Source organism: Kogia breviceps, chromosome 3, assembly GCF_026419965.1.
Source record: "Kogia breviceps isolate mKogBre1 chromosome 3, mKogBre1 haplotype 1, whole genome shotgun sequence".
NCBI lineage: Eukaryota > Metazoa > Chordata > Mammalia > Artiodactyla > Physeteridae > Kogia > Kogia breviceps.
The window spans coordinates 10,398,986-10,413,639 of NC_081312.1; the positions used below are offsets into that span (position 1 = coordinate 10,398,986).

Sequence of the window (14,654 nt, forward strand, 5' to 3'; positions counted from 1 at the left end):
AACACAGCCAAAAAATAAATACATAAATAAATAATTTAAAAAAAAAAAAAAAAAAAAAAAAAATATTTCCTTTCTGGATTCTTTTTTTTTTTTTTTGGTGGTACGCGGGTGTCTCACTGTTGTGGCCTCTCCCGTTGCGAGGCACAGGCTCCGGATGCGCAGGCTCAGCAGCCATGGCTCACGGGCCCAGCAGCCATGGCTCACGGGCCCAGCCGCTCCGTGGCATGTGGGATCTTTCCGGACCGGGGCACGAACCCGTGTGCCCTGCATCGGCAGGCGGACTCTCAACCACTGCACCACCAGGGAAGCCCTGGATTCTTATTTAAATTACCCTTGAGATGAGTGATCTAACTGTGCTATCCTTCATCATCCACTTTGGATATAACTTAGAAAGTAAACAAGAAATACTGTGGGTTAGCTCAGTTCTAATCCTGCCTCTCTTTCTGCCACTTTTTAAAATTATTATTATTATTATTTTTTTGCAGTACGTGGGCCTCTCACTGTTGTCGCCTCTCCCATTGAGAAGCACAGGCTTCAGACGCGCAGGCCCAGCGGCCACGGCTCACGGGCCCAGCCGCTCCGCGGCATGTGGGATCCTCCCAGACCGGGGCACGAACCTGCAACCCCTGCATCGGCAGGCGGACTCTCAACCACTGCGCCACCAGGGAAGCCCTGCCACTTTATTTTTAACCTTAAATTCCTTCATCTCTAAAACCGTGAAAATAGCAACCTATTTTTTAAACCATTTTTCAGTTAATTCATTATTGTAAAGATAAAATGCAAATTTTAAAAAACCACAAAAACAGAATCAAAAACATTTTGTTTGGTGAATTTTTATAATACATAAACCCAGAAATATCTCCATCACTTTATCTGATGTTCTTTAAGGTAAAGATAAGGTACAGCAGGAGTTCTAAAAGCTGCTTATGCTACTGTTATAAATGAAAAGAATCTGGGCAATGATTAACTTCTTACATAAAATAATTATTATTCATGTCTTTAAAGCCTCTAAAAATAAATCATTCACTGAAGATTAGCATTAGAACGTACTCCAACTATTTTTCCCCATCGATTTAATAAATTATCAACCAAGACACTCAAAACCAGCAGAACCATACGGAAGCTCAAGCCAGAAATAATCTGGAAGTCATCCCTCGCTTTCCACATCTGATCCATTATGTAGTTCATTCTCTCCCAATAAATGCATCTTGGATATATCCACCACTCTCTATTGTCCTAATTAGCCACCCTCATGCTGCAGCTTCCCAACTCCTGCTCCAATCCACCCTCCACACAATTGGCAAATGATCATTGTAGCATGTCCGTGGGATAAGTCACCGCCTTGCTTAGTCTTCAGTGGCTCTCCACTGTTCTAAGAAAAAGCAACACTTGCATATGCTCCGTCAGTGTCCTCTCTTCGATTCACAACCCACCCCCACCCACTGGACTCCAACCACGCTTACCTCTTGCAGTTCCACCAAACTCTTCCTGCTCTCTCTGCCTGGACCACTCATTCTTGACTACTCAAATGGCTGTTTCCTCCTATCCCTTCAGTTTTCAGTTCCTCAAAGATGTGTCCTTGATCTCCCAAAGCATAGACAGTATCCTCCCAGTCTCCCAACTCCCCCAATGCCCCCCTCACTTTATCCTGTTCTTTACACTCACTCACTTGTTTAATGTCTGTTTCCCCCTCTGGAAACGTCCTTGGGGGTAAGTTCTCTGTTTTGTTCACCTCTGTTTTCTCAGTGCTTAGAACAGTGCCTGGCACAGGGGAGGTACTCAGTAAATTTTTATGAATGAATGAGAAGGCCGTTATTACTAAATGCTCATTTTGAGACACAAGATTGCGTTTTTTTATAAAATTAGCTAAGAAATTATGGCCACGGCAAGAGTGAATAAAGTGGCTATGTGCAATTTTTGTCATACTTTTATCACTTGGAAATAACCACTAACAGAAGCAAGGCAGAATTAAAGAAGGTGCTGTGAGGACCAACAAGTCTTAACAGTATCTGAATACTATGATTTTAAATGATTTGCTCATAGGTTTTAGAATTTGATGTGGGGTTGCTTAAATGTTTAGCTGCCTACATTTTATATTAAACCCTCTATAAAAGTCATTATTATTGCCCCCATAAAGAAGTCTTTCCCATTTGCTTAATTCTTCAGCATTTTTACATAAATCAGAATCACACAATTAAATACTCTCCTATGCTTGTTCTTTCATTGTTTTCCATAGTCTTTATGTCTTCCTGCTATAGAATCTAATCTGAGGCTGTTTTCTACCTTTTTTAGTACAGGGCAAAATAAATGAGAGTCCTAATAAATAAATGGCTGCTACTAAGATTTTCTTGGTATATATTCATTAGTATACATTTTCTTTACATCCCTTTCTTCAGTTAATCTTCTGTATTATGAATTAAACTTAATAACTTTAAAAGCTTAATAAAATCTTACCCTCTCTAACTCAGTTATATAGTTTCTGCAGAGACATTTGATTCTTTGTATAAATATGCTCTATATGTGAGTATATAATATTTTTTATACATTCCCATGAAATTAAGATTTCTCAGAAGTTATTATTTAGTTAACTTTATTGTGAACTCATTAGCAAAGGATTTTTTTCAAAATAATTTAGAGACCACCTAAAGCTCACTACTGTCTATCCTTCATCTTTTACTCTTGCTTTATGAAACTTTTAACTTGCAGTATGCGGCCTGTGGTCTGGATTTATTTTAGCCTGCTCAACACAGAGTGTACACCGTGCTCAATATTTTTAGCTTTAAATTTAATTTGCTTATGTACAATAACTCCTTAGCTAAGAGGACCTAACCACCTGCTCCCTTCTACTACTGCTTAACTGGTATTCCCAGGGGACATGCTAACAAGCTTCGGTCAGTTAATATCACTTCAGTTGAATGTGAAATGAAACCTAGACTGTGTAGACTTAATTCCATTGAAATTATGGAATGATTTGGGAAAAACAGACATGAAAAAGCTTCATTCACTTTTGAATCATATGTGATACTAAAATAGACATCTTCTCAATTCACCACTGTAATCAGTAAAAAAAAAAAAAAAATCCATATTGCCTGCATAGAAATGTGGACATCTTATAAAAATAACGTGGTATATCCCTGATCTACATCACTGGAAACATGCCTAAAATTAAAACCCAAGGACACACTAATAATTACAGTATTTTAAACACATATACATTAATTTAAAAATTATAAAATAGTTAAACCAAACAGAAAGCCAAAGCAAAGTCTACAAAACTCACTATTAGCAAACAGAATCTCCGTTAGTAGGTAACCTCCCTGACGCCACTAGTATTGTAAGCTCCCTGAAGACACAAAGACATCATCTGTTCTGTTCATTCAAGTTCTAATAAAGAACAGTACTTTGCATATGGTACAAATAAATAATAAATAGCATGTATTAAATATTTAATATTATATATTAATAATGAATAAATATTAAATAGTCACAGAAAAGAAAGTTCTAGTAGATCAAATATTTTGTTTACGGCAGGAAAGCTAATTCTGAAGGAATTTAGGAAGCAATTAAATATAAAACTAAAACTGCAATGGCCACAATTCAATCTTTAGCAGGCAACACGGTGATTATTAGGACTATCAGTTAAACTGTATTATAAATGTTCTAGAAATACTATTAATATATATTTAAGTCAACAGACTACCAAATAAGATAGCTATGATTTTATGAGACTAAGATTTTTTTTGAGCTACTGAAAACATTATAATGTCTCTACTGAGAAAACGATTAACGAAACCTTTACAGTTTAAGATCTAGATTTCTCCATTTCCATCAGCTAATTTCCTTAAACATTTTCAACATAATTCAAAATGTTTATCATAATACGTCCTCCCCCCAAGGATTAGGTACAAAAGATCAGCCATCAAAAGCTCTGAAAATTTCTCCTGACAATGACAATGTACTACTGGGAAAAAATTGTGAATTCAAATCTTATGTCACAGCAACTTACTCTGACTTTCGGCAAGATTCTCCGAAGTGTCTCAGCAGGGTTCTGTCGCATCAGAAATGGAAGATTCGCAATCACACTTGTTCCTTGGATATCTTGACCAGCACTTAAAGAAAACACAAATTTAAAATTTGTAACTATAAATTTGTAATTATAATTTACATTATAAAGAGCAGGGATTAACTTGAAAACAACTGCTTTTTAATAACGAACACTCAGACTTCTGACAGTTTTAAACTTTAAACACATCATCTAGATATACAAATAAAGCCAGAACTGAAATTTCTGGCTTTAAGTCAATCTTATAACAAATGCATGAAGATATTAATTATGCTTATGCTAAAACAAGATTCTCTATCTACACACACTTCTTGCTGAAGTCTAAAAATTGTGAGACCATTATTAGTTACTTTAAAATTCTACCTTATTTTTTCCTATGACCTGCCAGTTTGCTATACTTTATAAAAATATAAATGATAAATTTCATTATGGTAAAATATTAATAATCATAACAACAGCGGGGACAGCAACAAAATCAACTACAGCAGAATCATATAACTTTCTTCTAGGACAATGAAACTACCTATTGCACTAGATTGAGTCGCCAGAAACTTAACGATATATTCTATATTCTTAAAAGTCAGTAGGGTATATTTATATGGTACCTTTTTGACAGAACATTCATTAGGTCACTAAGGCTTTATCAAAAGAATCTGTGATACTCTAGTGGCCTAGATACCTCAGAAAAAGTGTTCTGATTCTTCCAAAAAACCACTTCCATGCAAAAAAATTATTTGTTTTTAAAACATAAGCTAACCAACATAAGTTGTGCAAGTACTTGAAATATATATATATATATATAAAAGATGCTAGTAAATGTGGCACCACCTCAGGGGGAAATTCCACCTATCCTTAACTGATACCAATTTAAATGTTAATTACTGATGCCATAATATTTATTTATCTTAACTAAAATTATTTTTACTTAACTCTTCAAATGGAATTATTTATTATATGTGTATAAGACCTTAACCTGGTTTTTTAAAGAGTTTTTAAAGTATTATATTTATTTGCTTCAGAGTTTTATAAGTTCTGTTAATAAGCAGCATATTCTGATTAAATGAAGCTGCCCTGCTGTGTAAAAAGGCTTTTTCCCTGCTGCAGTATGGTAGGCTGTGAAATACAGGTAAGCACAATCATTCCACTATTCTCATCCCTCTCTAAATGAATACTTTAAAAGACAAAATCAAGAAGGAAAAGAGAAGGGAGGAAAACAGGAGACCCATGCCAAGGTGAGGAGAAGATCAAAAGGGAAGTTAAAACTGCATATAAGATACTACTTGTAGTGGATTGAATGGTGGCTCCCCCCATAAAATATGTCTACACCCTAATCCTGGAAACTGTGAATGTTATCTTAATTTGAAAAAGGATCTTAAAGAGAAATGTAAATCAAAACTAGAATGAGGAGGCTTCCCTGGTGGCGCAGTGGTTGAGAGTCCGCCTGCCGATGCAGGGGACATGGGTTCATGCCCTGGTTCGGGAAGATCCCCCATGCCACAGAGCGGCTAGGCCCATGAGCCATGGCCACTGAGCCTGTGCGTCCGGAGCCTGTGTTCCGCAAAGGGAGAGGCCACAACAGTGAGAGGCCCGCGTACCACAAAAAAAAAAACAAAAGAAAAAAAAAACTAGAATGAGGTATCACCTCACACTGTTAGAATGGACATCATCAGAATATCTACAAACAGTAAATGCTGGAGAGGGTGTGGAGAAAAGGGAACCCTCTTGCACTGTTGGTGGGAATGTAAATTGATACTGGGCATATACCCAGAGAAAACCACAATTCAAAAAGACACATGCACCCCAATGTTCATTGCAGCACTATTTACCATAGCCAGGTCATGGAAGCAACCTAAATGCCCATCGACAGATGAATGGATAAAGATGTGGCACATATATACAATGGACTATTACTCAGCCATAAAAAGGAACAAAAGTGGGTCATTTGTAGAGATGTGGATGGACCTAGAGACTGTCATACAGAGTGAAGTAAGTCAGAAAGAGAAAAACAAATATCGTATATTAACGCACATATGTGGAATCTAGAAAAATGGTACAGATGAACCAGTTTGCAAGGCAGAAATAGAGACACAGATGTAGAGAACAAACGTATGGACACCAAGGGGGGAAAGCGGCAGGGGGTGGGGTGGTGGTGTGATGAACTGGGAGATTGGGATTGACATGTGTACACTAATATGTATAAAATGGATGACTAATAAGAACCTGCTGTATAAAAAAATAATAAAATGTTCTTTTAAAAAAAGGATCTTGAGATGAAGAGATCATTATGGATTATCCCAGTAGGCTATAAACCCAATAACAAGTGTCCTTAAAAGAGACATTCGGGGGAAAAGACAGAACAGGAGGCAATTAGACCACAAAGCAGAGACTGGAGTGATGCTGCCACAAGCCAGAGAATGCTGACAACCACCAGAAGCTGGAAGAGACAAACAGATTCTCCCCTAGAGCCCTGCTGACACCTTGATTTCGACTCAGTTGATACTGATTTCAGACTTTTGACTTCCAGAACTGTGAGAGAATACATTTCTGTTGTTTTAAGCCATCCAGTTTGTGGTAATTTATTGCAGCACCACAGGAAACAAATACACCACTAAAGAACTAAAAAAGATGAGAAATATCTGAAAAAGTAATGTTTCATATGACAATGCCTGGCCCAAAGTAGAGGTTTAGTAAATGTCTCTTAAAAGGATGGATGAATGGATAGCTCACTGCATGAACTGATGTCAGGAATATTTAATATGAATTCAACGAATTTCATTTACCGATTTGTTTATTCACTAACTTTGCAATTAGTTAAAAAAATATGATCACTAATACCTCATAGATGTGAAGACAAAATATTTCATGGAAAAAAAAGAAGCAGAAAACAACAAATTAAATGGCAGATTTAAGACCCTAAATATCAACAGTTACATTAATGGTAAAAATTTAACGACATCAATTAAAAGACAGGGACTGGCAGAGTGGATTAAAGAATATGACTCCACTAAATGCAGCCATAGGAAATGAATTTCAAATATAACAGTATCAGTAGGTTGAAAGTAAAGGACAGAAAATGATATATCACAGAAATACAAATCAAAAGAAAGCAGCTGTGACCATATTAGTGTCAGATAAAGTGGACCTCATTGTAAAGAAAATCACCAGAGACAGACAAGGACATTATATAATGATAAAAGAGGAAGTCCACCAAGAAGACATAGCAATTCTAAATGTGTATACACCAAATACAACCACAAAAACAAAAAACAAAAAAAAACTGACAGTACTAAAAGGAGAAGTTATCTAGGCAAATACGCAGGTAGGTGGAGACTTCCACATGCCTCTCTCAACAATAGATGGAACTAGACAGAAAATCAAGGATAGAGAACTCAACAACACCATCAACCAATAATATCTAATTAACATTTATAGAATACTCCATCCAACAACAGTAGAATACACATTCTTCTTCTCAAGTGCTCAAAGAACATATACCATGAAAAACCACATCCTGCACCATAAAAAAGTCCTCAACAAATCATACAAAGAGTTTTCTCTGACCACAGTGGAATCAAACTAGCAATCAATAATAAAAAGATAACAGAAAGCTCTCCAAATTCTTGGAAATGAAATAAAATACTTCTACATAATAAATGGGTCAAAGAGGAAAATTTTTTAAAATACACTGAATTGAGTGAAAATGAAACACAAAATTATAAAACTTTCTGGAACACAGCTGAAGCATTACACAGAGAGAAATTTATAACAATAAATGCATACATTTATGAAAGGAAAGAGGAAAAAATCTCAAATCAATAATTTAACTTTCCACCTCAAGAACCAGAAGAACAAATTAGTCACAATGCAAGCAGAGGAAGGAGATAATAAAGAGCAGAAATTAATGAAATAAAAACAGAAAACAATAGAAAAAAATAAATGAAACAAAGACCCGGTTCTTTTAAAGGATCAATAAAATTGACTAACTTTTAGCAAGACTGACAAAGTGAAAATGAGAGAAGACACAAATTACCAATATCAGGATTGAAACAGGAGATATCACTATAGCCCCTGCAGACATCGAAAGGATAATAAGAGAATGCTGTGAATAATTCTACACACATAAAATTGAAAACATAGACAAAATGGACCAATTCCTCAAAAAACACAAACTGGGCTTCCCTGGTGGCGCAGTGGTTGAGAGTCCGCCTGCCAATTCAGGGGACACGGGTTCGTGCCCCGGTCCGGGAAGATCCCACATGCTGCGGAATGGCTGGGCCCGTGAGCCATGGCCGCTGCGCCTGCACGTCCGAAGCCTGTGCTCCGCAACAGGAGAGGCCACAACGGTGAGAGGCCCGCATACCGCAAAAAAAAAAAAAAAAAAAAAAAAAAAAACCACAAACTGCCACAACTCACCCACTATGAAACACATCATTTGAATATTTCTACAATTATTAAGGAAATTGAATTCAAATTTTAAAACTCCTGAAAAAAATCTCAAGGCTCAGATGGTTTAACTGAAGAATTCTACCAAACATTTAACAAAGAGTTAACACCATGCTACACAATCTCTTCCAGAAAACAGAAGAGAACACTTCCTAAATCACTTATGAAGCTATTATTACACTAATAACAAAACCTGGAAAGACTGTAAAATATATATATATGTACATAGTAAAAACAAATATATATATACACACATATATGCGTGCATATGTGTATATATACACACACAACACAACAATATCCCTCATGAATATACATGCAAAAATTCTTAACAGGGACTCCCTGGCAGTCCAGTGGTTAGAACTTCACACTTACACTGCAGGGGGTGCAGGTTCAATTCACGGTCAGGGAACTAAGATCCCACAAGCCACGTAGCCAAAAATAAATAAATAAATGTTCAATATAAAAAAAATCAAAAAATGGGCAGAAGACCTAAACAGACATTTCTTCAAAGAAGATATACAGATTGCCAACAAACATATGGAAGAATGCTCAACATCACTAATCATTAGAGAAATGCAAATCAAAACTACAATGAGGTATCACCTCACACCAGTCAGAATGGCCATCATCAAAAAATCTACAAACAATAAATGCTGGAGAGGGTGTGGAGAAAACGGAACCCTCTTGCACTGTTAGTGGGAATGCAAATTGACACAGCCACTATGGAGAACAGTATGGCAGTTCCTTAAAAAACTAAAAATAGAACTACCATATGACCCAGCAATCCCACTACTGGGCATATACCCTGAGAAAACCATAATTCAAAAAGTCATGTACCATAATGTTCACTGCAGCTCTATTTACAATAGCCAGGACATGGAAGCAACCTAAGTATCCATCGACAGATGAATGGATAAAGAAGATGTGGCACATATATACAATGGAATATTACTCAGCCACAAAAAGAAATGAAATTGAGTTATTTGTAGTGAGGTGGATGGACCTAGAGTCTGTCATACAGAGTGAAGTAAGTCAGAAAGAGAAAGACAAATACCATATGCTAACACATATATATGGAATCTAAAGGTGAAAAAATGGTTATGAAGAACCTAGGGGCAGGACAGGAATAAAAATGCAGATATAGAGAATGGACTTGAGGACACGGGGAGGGAGAAGGGTAAGCTGAGACAAAGTGAGAGAGTGGCATGGACTTATATATACTACCAAATGTAAAATAGATAGCTAGTGGGAAGCAGCCGCATGGCACAGGGAGATCAGCTCAGTGCTTTGTGACCACCTAGAGGGGTGGGATATGGAGGGTGGGAAGGAGATGTAAGAGGGAGGAGATATGGGGATATATGTATATGTATAGCTGATTCACTTTGTTATACAGCAGAAACTAACACACCATTGTAAAGCAATTATACTCCAATAAAGATGTTAAAAAAAAATGGGCAGAAGACTTAAATAGACATTTCTCTAAAGAAGACATACAGATGGCCAAAAGGCACATGAAAGGTTGCTCAACATCACTAGTTATTAGACAAATGCAAATCAAAACCACAATGAGGTATCACCTCACACCAGTTAGAATAGGCATCATCAGAAAATCTACAAACAACAAATGCTGGAGAGGGTGTGGAGAAAAGGGAACCCTCTTGCACTGTTGGTGGGAATGTAAATTGATACAGCCACTATGGAGAACAGCATGGAGGTTCCTCAAAACACTAAAAATTGAATTACCATATGACCCAGCAATCCCACTACTGGGCATATACCCAGAGAAAACCACAATTCAAAAAGACATATGCACTCCAATGTTCACTGCAGCACTATTTACAATAGCCAGGTCATGGAAGAAACCTAAATGTCCAACGACAGACAAATGGATAAAGATGTGGTACATATATACAATGGAATATTATTCAGCCATGAGAAGGAATGAAATTGGGTCCTTTGTAGAGACGTGGATGGACCTAGACTGTCACACAGAGTGAAGTGAGTCAGAAAGAGAAAAACAAATGTTGTATATTAACACATATATGTAGAATGTAAAAAAATGGTACAGATGAACCAGTTTGCAAGGCAGAAACAGACACAGATGTAGAGAACAAACGTATGGACACCACGGGTGGAAGGGGGGTGGGGGGTGGGATGAATTGGGAGGTTGGGATTGACATGTATACACTAATATGTATAAAATAAATAACTAATGCGAACCTGCTGTATAGCACAGGGAACTCCACTTCACTGTACAGTAGAAACTAACACAATATTGTAAAACAACTATACCCCAATAAAAAATTAATTAATTTTTTAAAAAAGAACTGTTTTCCCAGTCTCTTCATGGATGGAGGATGGAAGCCCAGCTGTGAGCGGCAAGGAGCAGCCCTGGGAGGCTTCAAAGAAAAATCCTTAACAGAATAGTAGCAAATAAAATACAGTAATATATTAAAGGAAGAATTATACACCATGATCAAATGAGATTTACTCCAGGGATTCAAGACTAGTTCAATACTCAAAATCAGTGTAATCCATCATATTAACAGGTTAAAGAAGAAAAATATCACATGATCATATCAATGCAGAAAAACATTTGACAAAATTCAACACATGAACACTGAAATTACAAATACAACATCATTTACAATCACTCAAAAAACGAAATACTAACAAAATTACAGGACTCGTATGCTGAAAACACAATGTTAATGAAAGAAATCAAAGGAGATCTAATTAATTAGAAAAACCTACTATGCTCATAGATTGGGAAATTCAGCATAATAAAGATGTCAATTCTCCCAAATTGGTGTACAGGTTTAACACAATCCCTATCAAAATCCCAACAAGATTTTTGGGAGTTAGACAATATTTTTCTAAAATTTATATGGAAAAGCAACAAAACTAGAGTAGCTGAAACAATTTTTAAAAAGAAGAATAAAGTGGGAAGAATTTATCTACTCAGTTTTAAGACTTATTATATAGCTACATTAACCAAGACTGCATGGTACTGGCACAGATATAGACACATAAATCAATGGAACAGAAGAGAGAACCCAGAAATAGACCTCCACAAATATGTACACTCCACAAGTATGCACAGCTGACTTTTGACAGAGGTTCAAAAGCAATTCAGTGGAGCAAAGACAGCCTTTTCAGCAAGTGGTGCTAGAGCAACAGGACACCCATTGGCAAAAAACAACCTCCAAAAAAACAACCAAAACCAAAAACCCTTGACCTAATTCTCACATTAACTCAAAATGATTCTATAAAATGTAAAACTATAAAATTTTTTTAAAACATAGGAGAAAATCTTCTAAATATAGGGTTAGGCAAAGAGTTCTTAAAGTTGACACCAAAAGCAGGATCAATAAAAGGAAAAACTGATAAATTGGGCTTCATCAAAATTTAAAACTTGCACTGTGAGAGATTTTGTTAAGAGGATGAAAAGACAAGCAAGCCATAGAGGAGGAGAAATATTTGAAACAACATGTCTAACAAAGGTGTAGTATCTAGAATATAAAAAAGAACTCTCAAACTCAACAGTAAAAAAGCACACAATCCAATTAGAAAATGGGCAAAAGGAATGAAGAGACTTTTAACTGACTGTAAATAAGCACACAAAAAAGATGTTTAACATTGTTAACTATAAGGTAAATGTAAAGTAAAACCACAGTGAAATATCACTATATACTTATCAGGATAAAAAATGAAACAAAAAATAATTCCACCACCAAATGCAAAGAAACTAAATCACTCATTCATCAATGATGGAAATGCAAACTGGTACAGCCACTATAGAAAAGTGTTGGCAATTTCTTAGAAAACTAAACATGCAACCAGTAATTGTACTCTTGGGCATTTATCCCAAAGAAATGAAAACTTACGTTCACACAAAAACCTGTGGATGAATGTTTAGAGCAGCTTTATTTGAACCAAAAAATGTAAACAACCTATAAGTCCTTAAATGGGTGAATGGTTAAACAAACTGTAGTCCATACATACCACAGAATGCTACCCAGCAATAAAAAGGAACAAAATATTGACAGATGCAGCAACCTGATGAATCTCTAGAGAATTATGCTGAGTGAAACATTAGCCAACCCCAAAATGTTACATACTGTATGATTCCATTTATATAACATTCTTGAAATGACAAAATTATACAAATGGAAAACGGATTAAGTGATTTCCAGAGGATGGGTGTGGGGCAGGAGGGAAAAAGACATGACTACTTAAGTTTAACATGAGGGATACTGGGGTGATGGAAAGCCTACCTATCTTGACTGTATCAATGTCCATATTCTGGTTGTGTATCATACTATAGTTTTTCAAATGTTATTATAGGGGTGTTGGACTGCACCCCACAGGCCTACAAGCCTTGTAGTTGCCCAGCCTCAAAACAGAAAAAGGAACCCAGAGACGGCGACAGAGACATCAATGATTTACTGGATAAGGGATCTTACACATCTGAAACAAACGGTCATGGAGCAACACCCCTCCACATACAGCAGATGGCAGGCAGGGCATGGCAGCAACCTTCACTACTCTGGGGAGAAGGAGGGTACCAGTTATACGGGAAATTGATGTCAGGTTGGCTCATCAGTTGCCAGGGAAACCAGCAGCTGGGGCAAGTTCCTCACAGCCCCTCAGGTTAACTACGATCAAGAGGGCAGATGTTCCCTTTTATTAAAACTAGAGGGTGGAGCCATTCTGGCTTAAGGATTAGAACAATCACAGCTGGGGCAGGGGGAAGCAGGGTCATGTGAGTAGGGTGTAGGTGAAGCAGGGACTGGTTGGGCGGGGGATGTACAAAGAGCAAGAGAACAGCCATGTGGACTGGCCTGACCATACAAGGGGGAAACTAGATAAAGGGTACATGGCTATCTCTGTATTATTTCTTACAACTGTCTATGAATCTATAATTATCTCAAAATAAAAAGTTAATTTATTTAAAGATCAACGTGACAAAATTTTTAAAAAACACACATGAACATATCAATAGATGCAGAAATCTGACAAATCCAACATTCATTCATGATTTAAAACTATCAACAAACTAGAAATAGAGGGGAACTTCTTCAACCAGATAAAGGGCATCTATGAAAAACTTACAGCTAACATCATACTTAAACGTGAAAGAGTGAATGCTTTCTCCCTAATCACGAGCAAGGCAAAATGTTCACCATTACTACTTCTATTCAACATTGTGTTAAAGTTTTGAGCCAGTGTAATAGGCAATAAAAAGAAACAAAAGGCTTACAGATTGGAAAGGAATAGTTTAAACTGTAATGTACAAAATAGCTAGTAGAACTGATGTCAGTGTGGCACGATACAAGGACATATATAAGTCAATTGTATTTCTATATACTAGAAAAGAAAAATCATAAATAGTGATTTAAAAAGCAGTCTAGTTTAGATTAACATAAGATTATGAAATACGTTTGGAAAATTTGGTAAAAGATGTGCAAGATCTGTAGACCAAAAACTACAAAACATGTTGAGAAAAATAAAAAAGACCTAAATATATGGAGAGACATTTAGCACTCAAGAATGACTCAATATTGTAAAGAATACTGTACTCCCAAACTGAAGTACAGACTCAACATGATCCCAATTTAAATCCCAATAGGCTTGTTGTAGAAATGAACGAGTTTACTCTAAAATTGTATGGAAATGCAGAGGAACTAGAAAAGTGGAAACAAATTTGAAAAACGATGAAGTTGCAGGGCTAATACAACTTGATTTCAAGACTTATTATAGAGCTACAATAAACAAGATAGTGTGGCAGTAGCACAAGATAGACATATAGATCAATGGAAAAGGATGGAGAGAGTAGAGAGTGCAGAAACAGACACAAACATAAATAGGCAATTGATTTTTGACAAAGGTGACAAGAAAATTCAATGAAGAAATGATCATCTTTTCAACAAATGGTACTGGAACAAATGGAAAGCCATATGCAAAACACAATGAATCTCTCCCCAACCTGAACCAATAGACAAAAATTAACTCAAAATGAATCACGGGCCTGAATGTAAGAGCCAACACTATAAAACTTCTAGAGGAAAACTTAGCAGAAATTCTTAGTGGCCTTGGGTTTGACAAATATTTCTAAAATAGGACACAAAAGATATAAATTCTA

At 36.4% G+C, this 14,654-nt stretch overlaps 1 protein-coding gene across 2 annotated transcripts in view; it reads right to left on the minus strand.

Annotated features, from left to right (window-relative positions):
- The window catches only part of PPP4R4 (protein phosphatase 4 regulatory subunit 4), a 126,491-nt gene that overhangs the window by 78,807 nt on the left and 33,030 nt on the right, over positions 1-14,654 (minus strand). For both annotated transcript variants that reach the window (XM_067027826.1, XM_059056141.2), the window contains exon 3: positions 4,007-4,109. In XM_067027826.1, the coding sequence (XP_066883927.1) occupies positions 4,007-4,109 (103 nt within the window). The remainder of the gene's footprint in view (positions 1-4,006; positions 4,110-14,654) is intronic.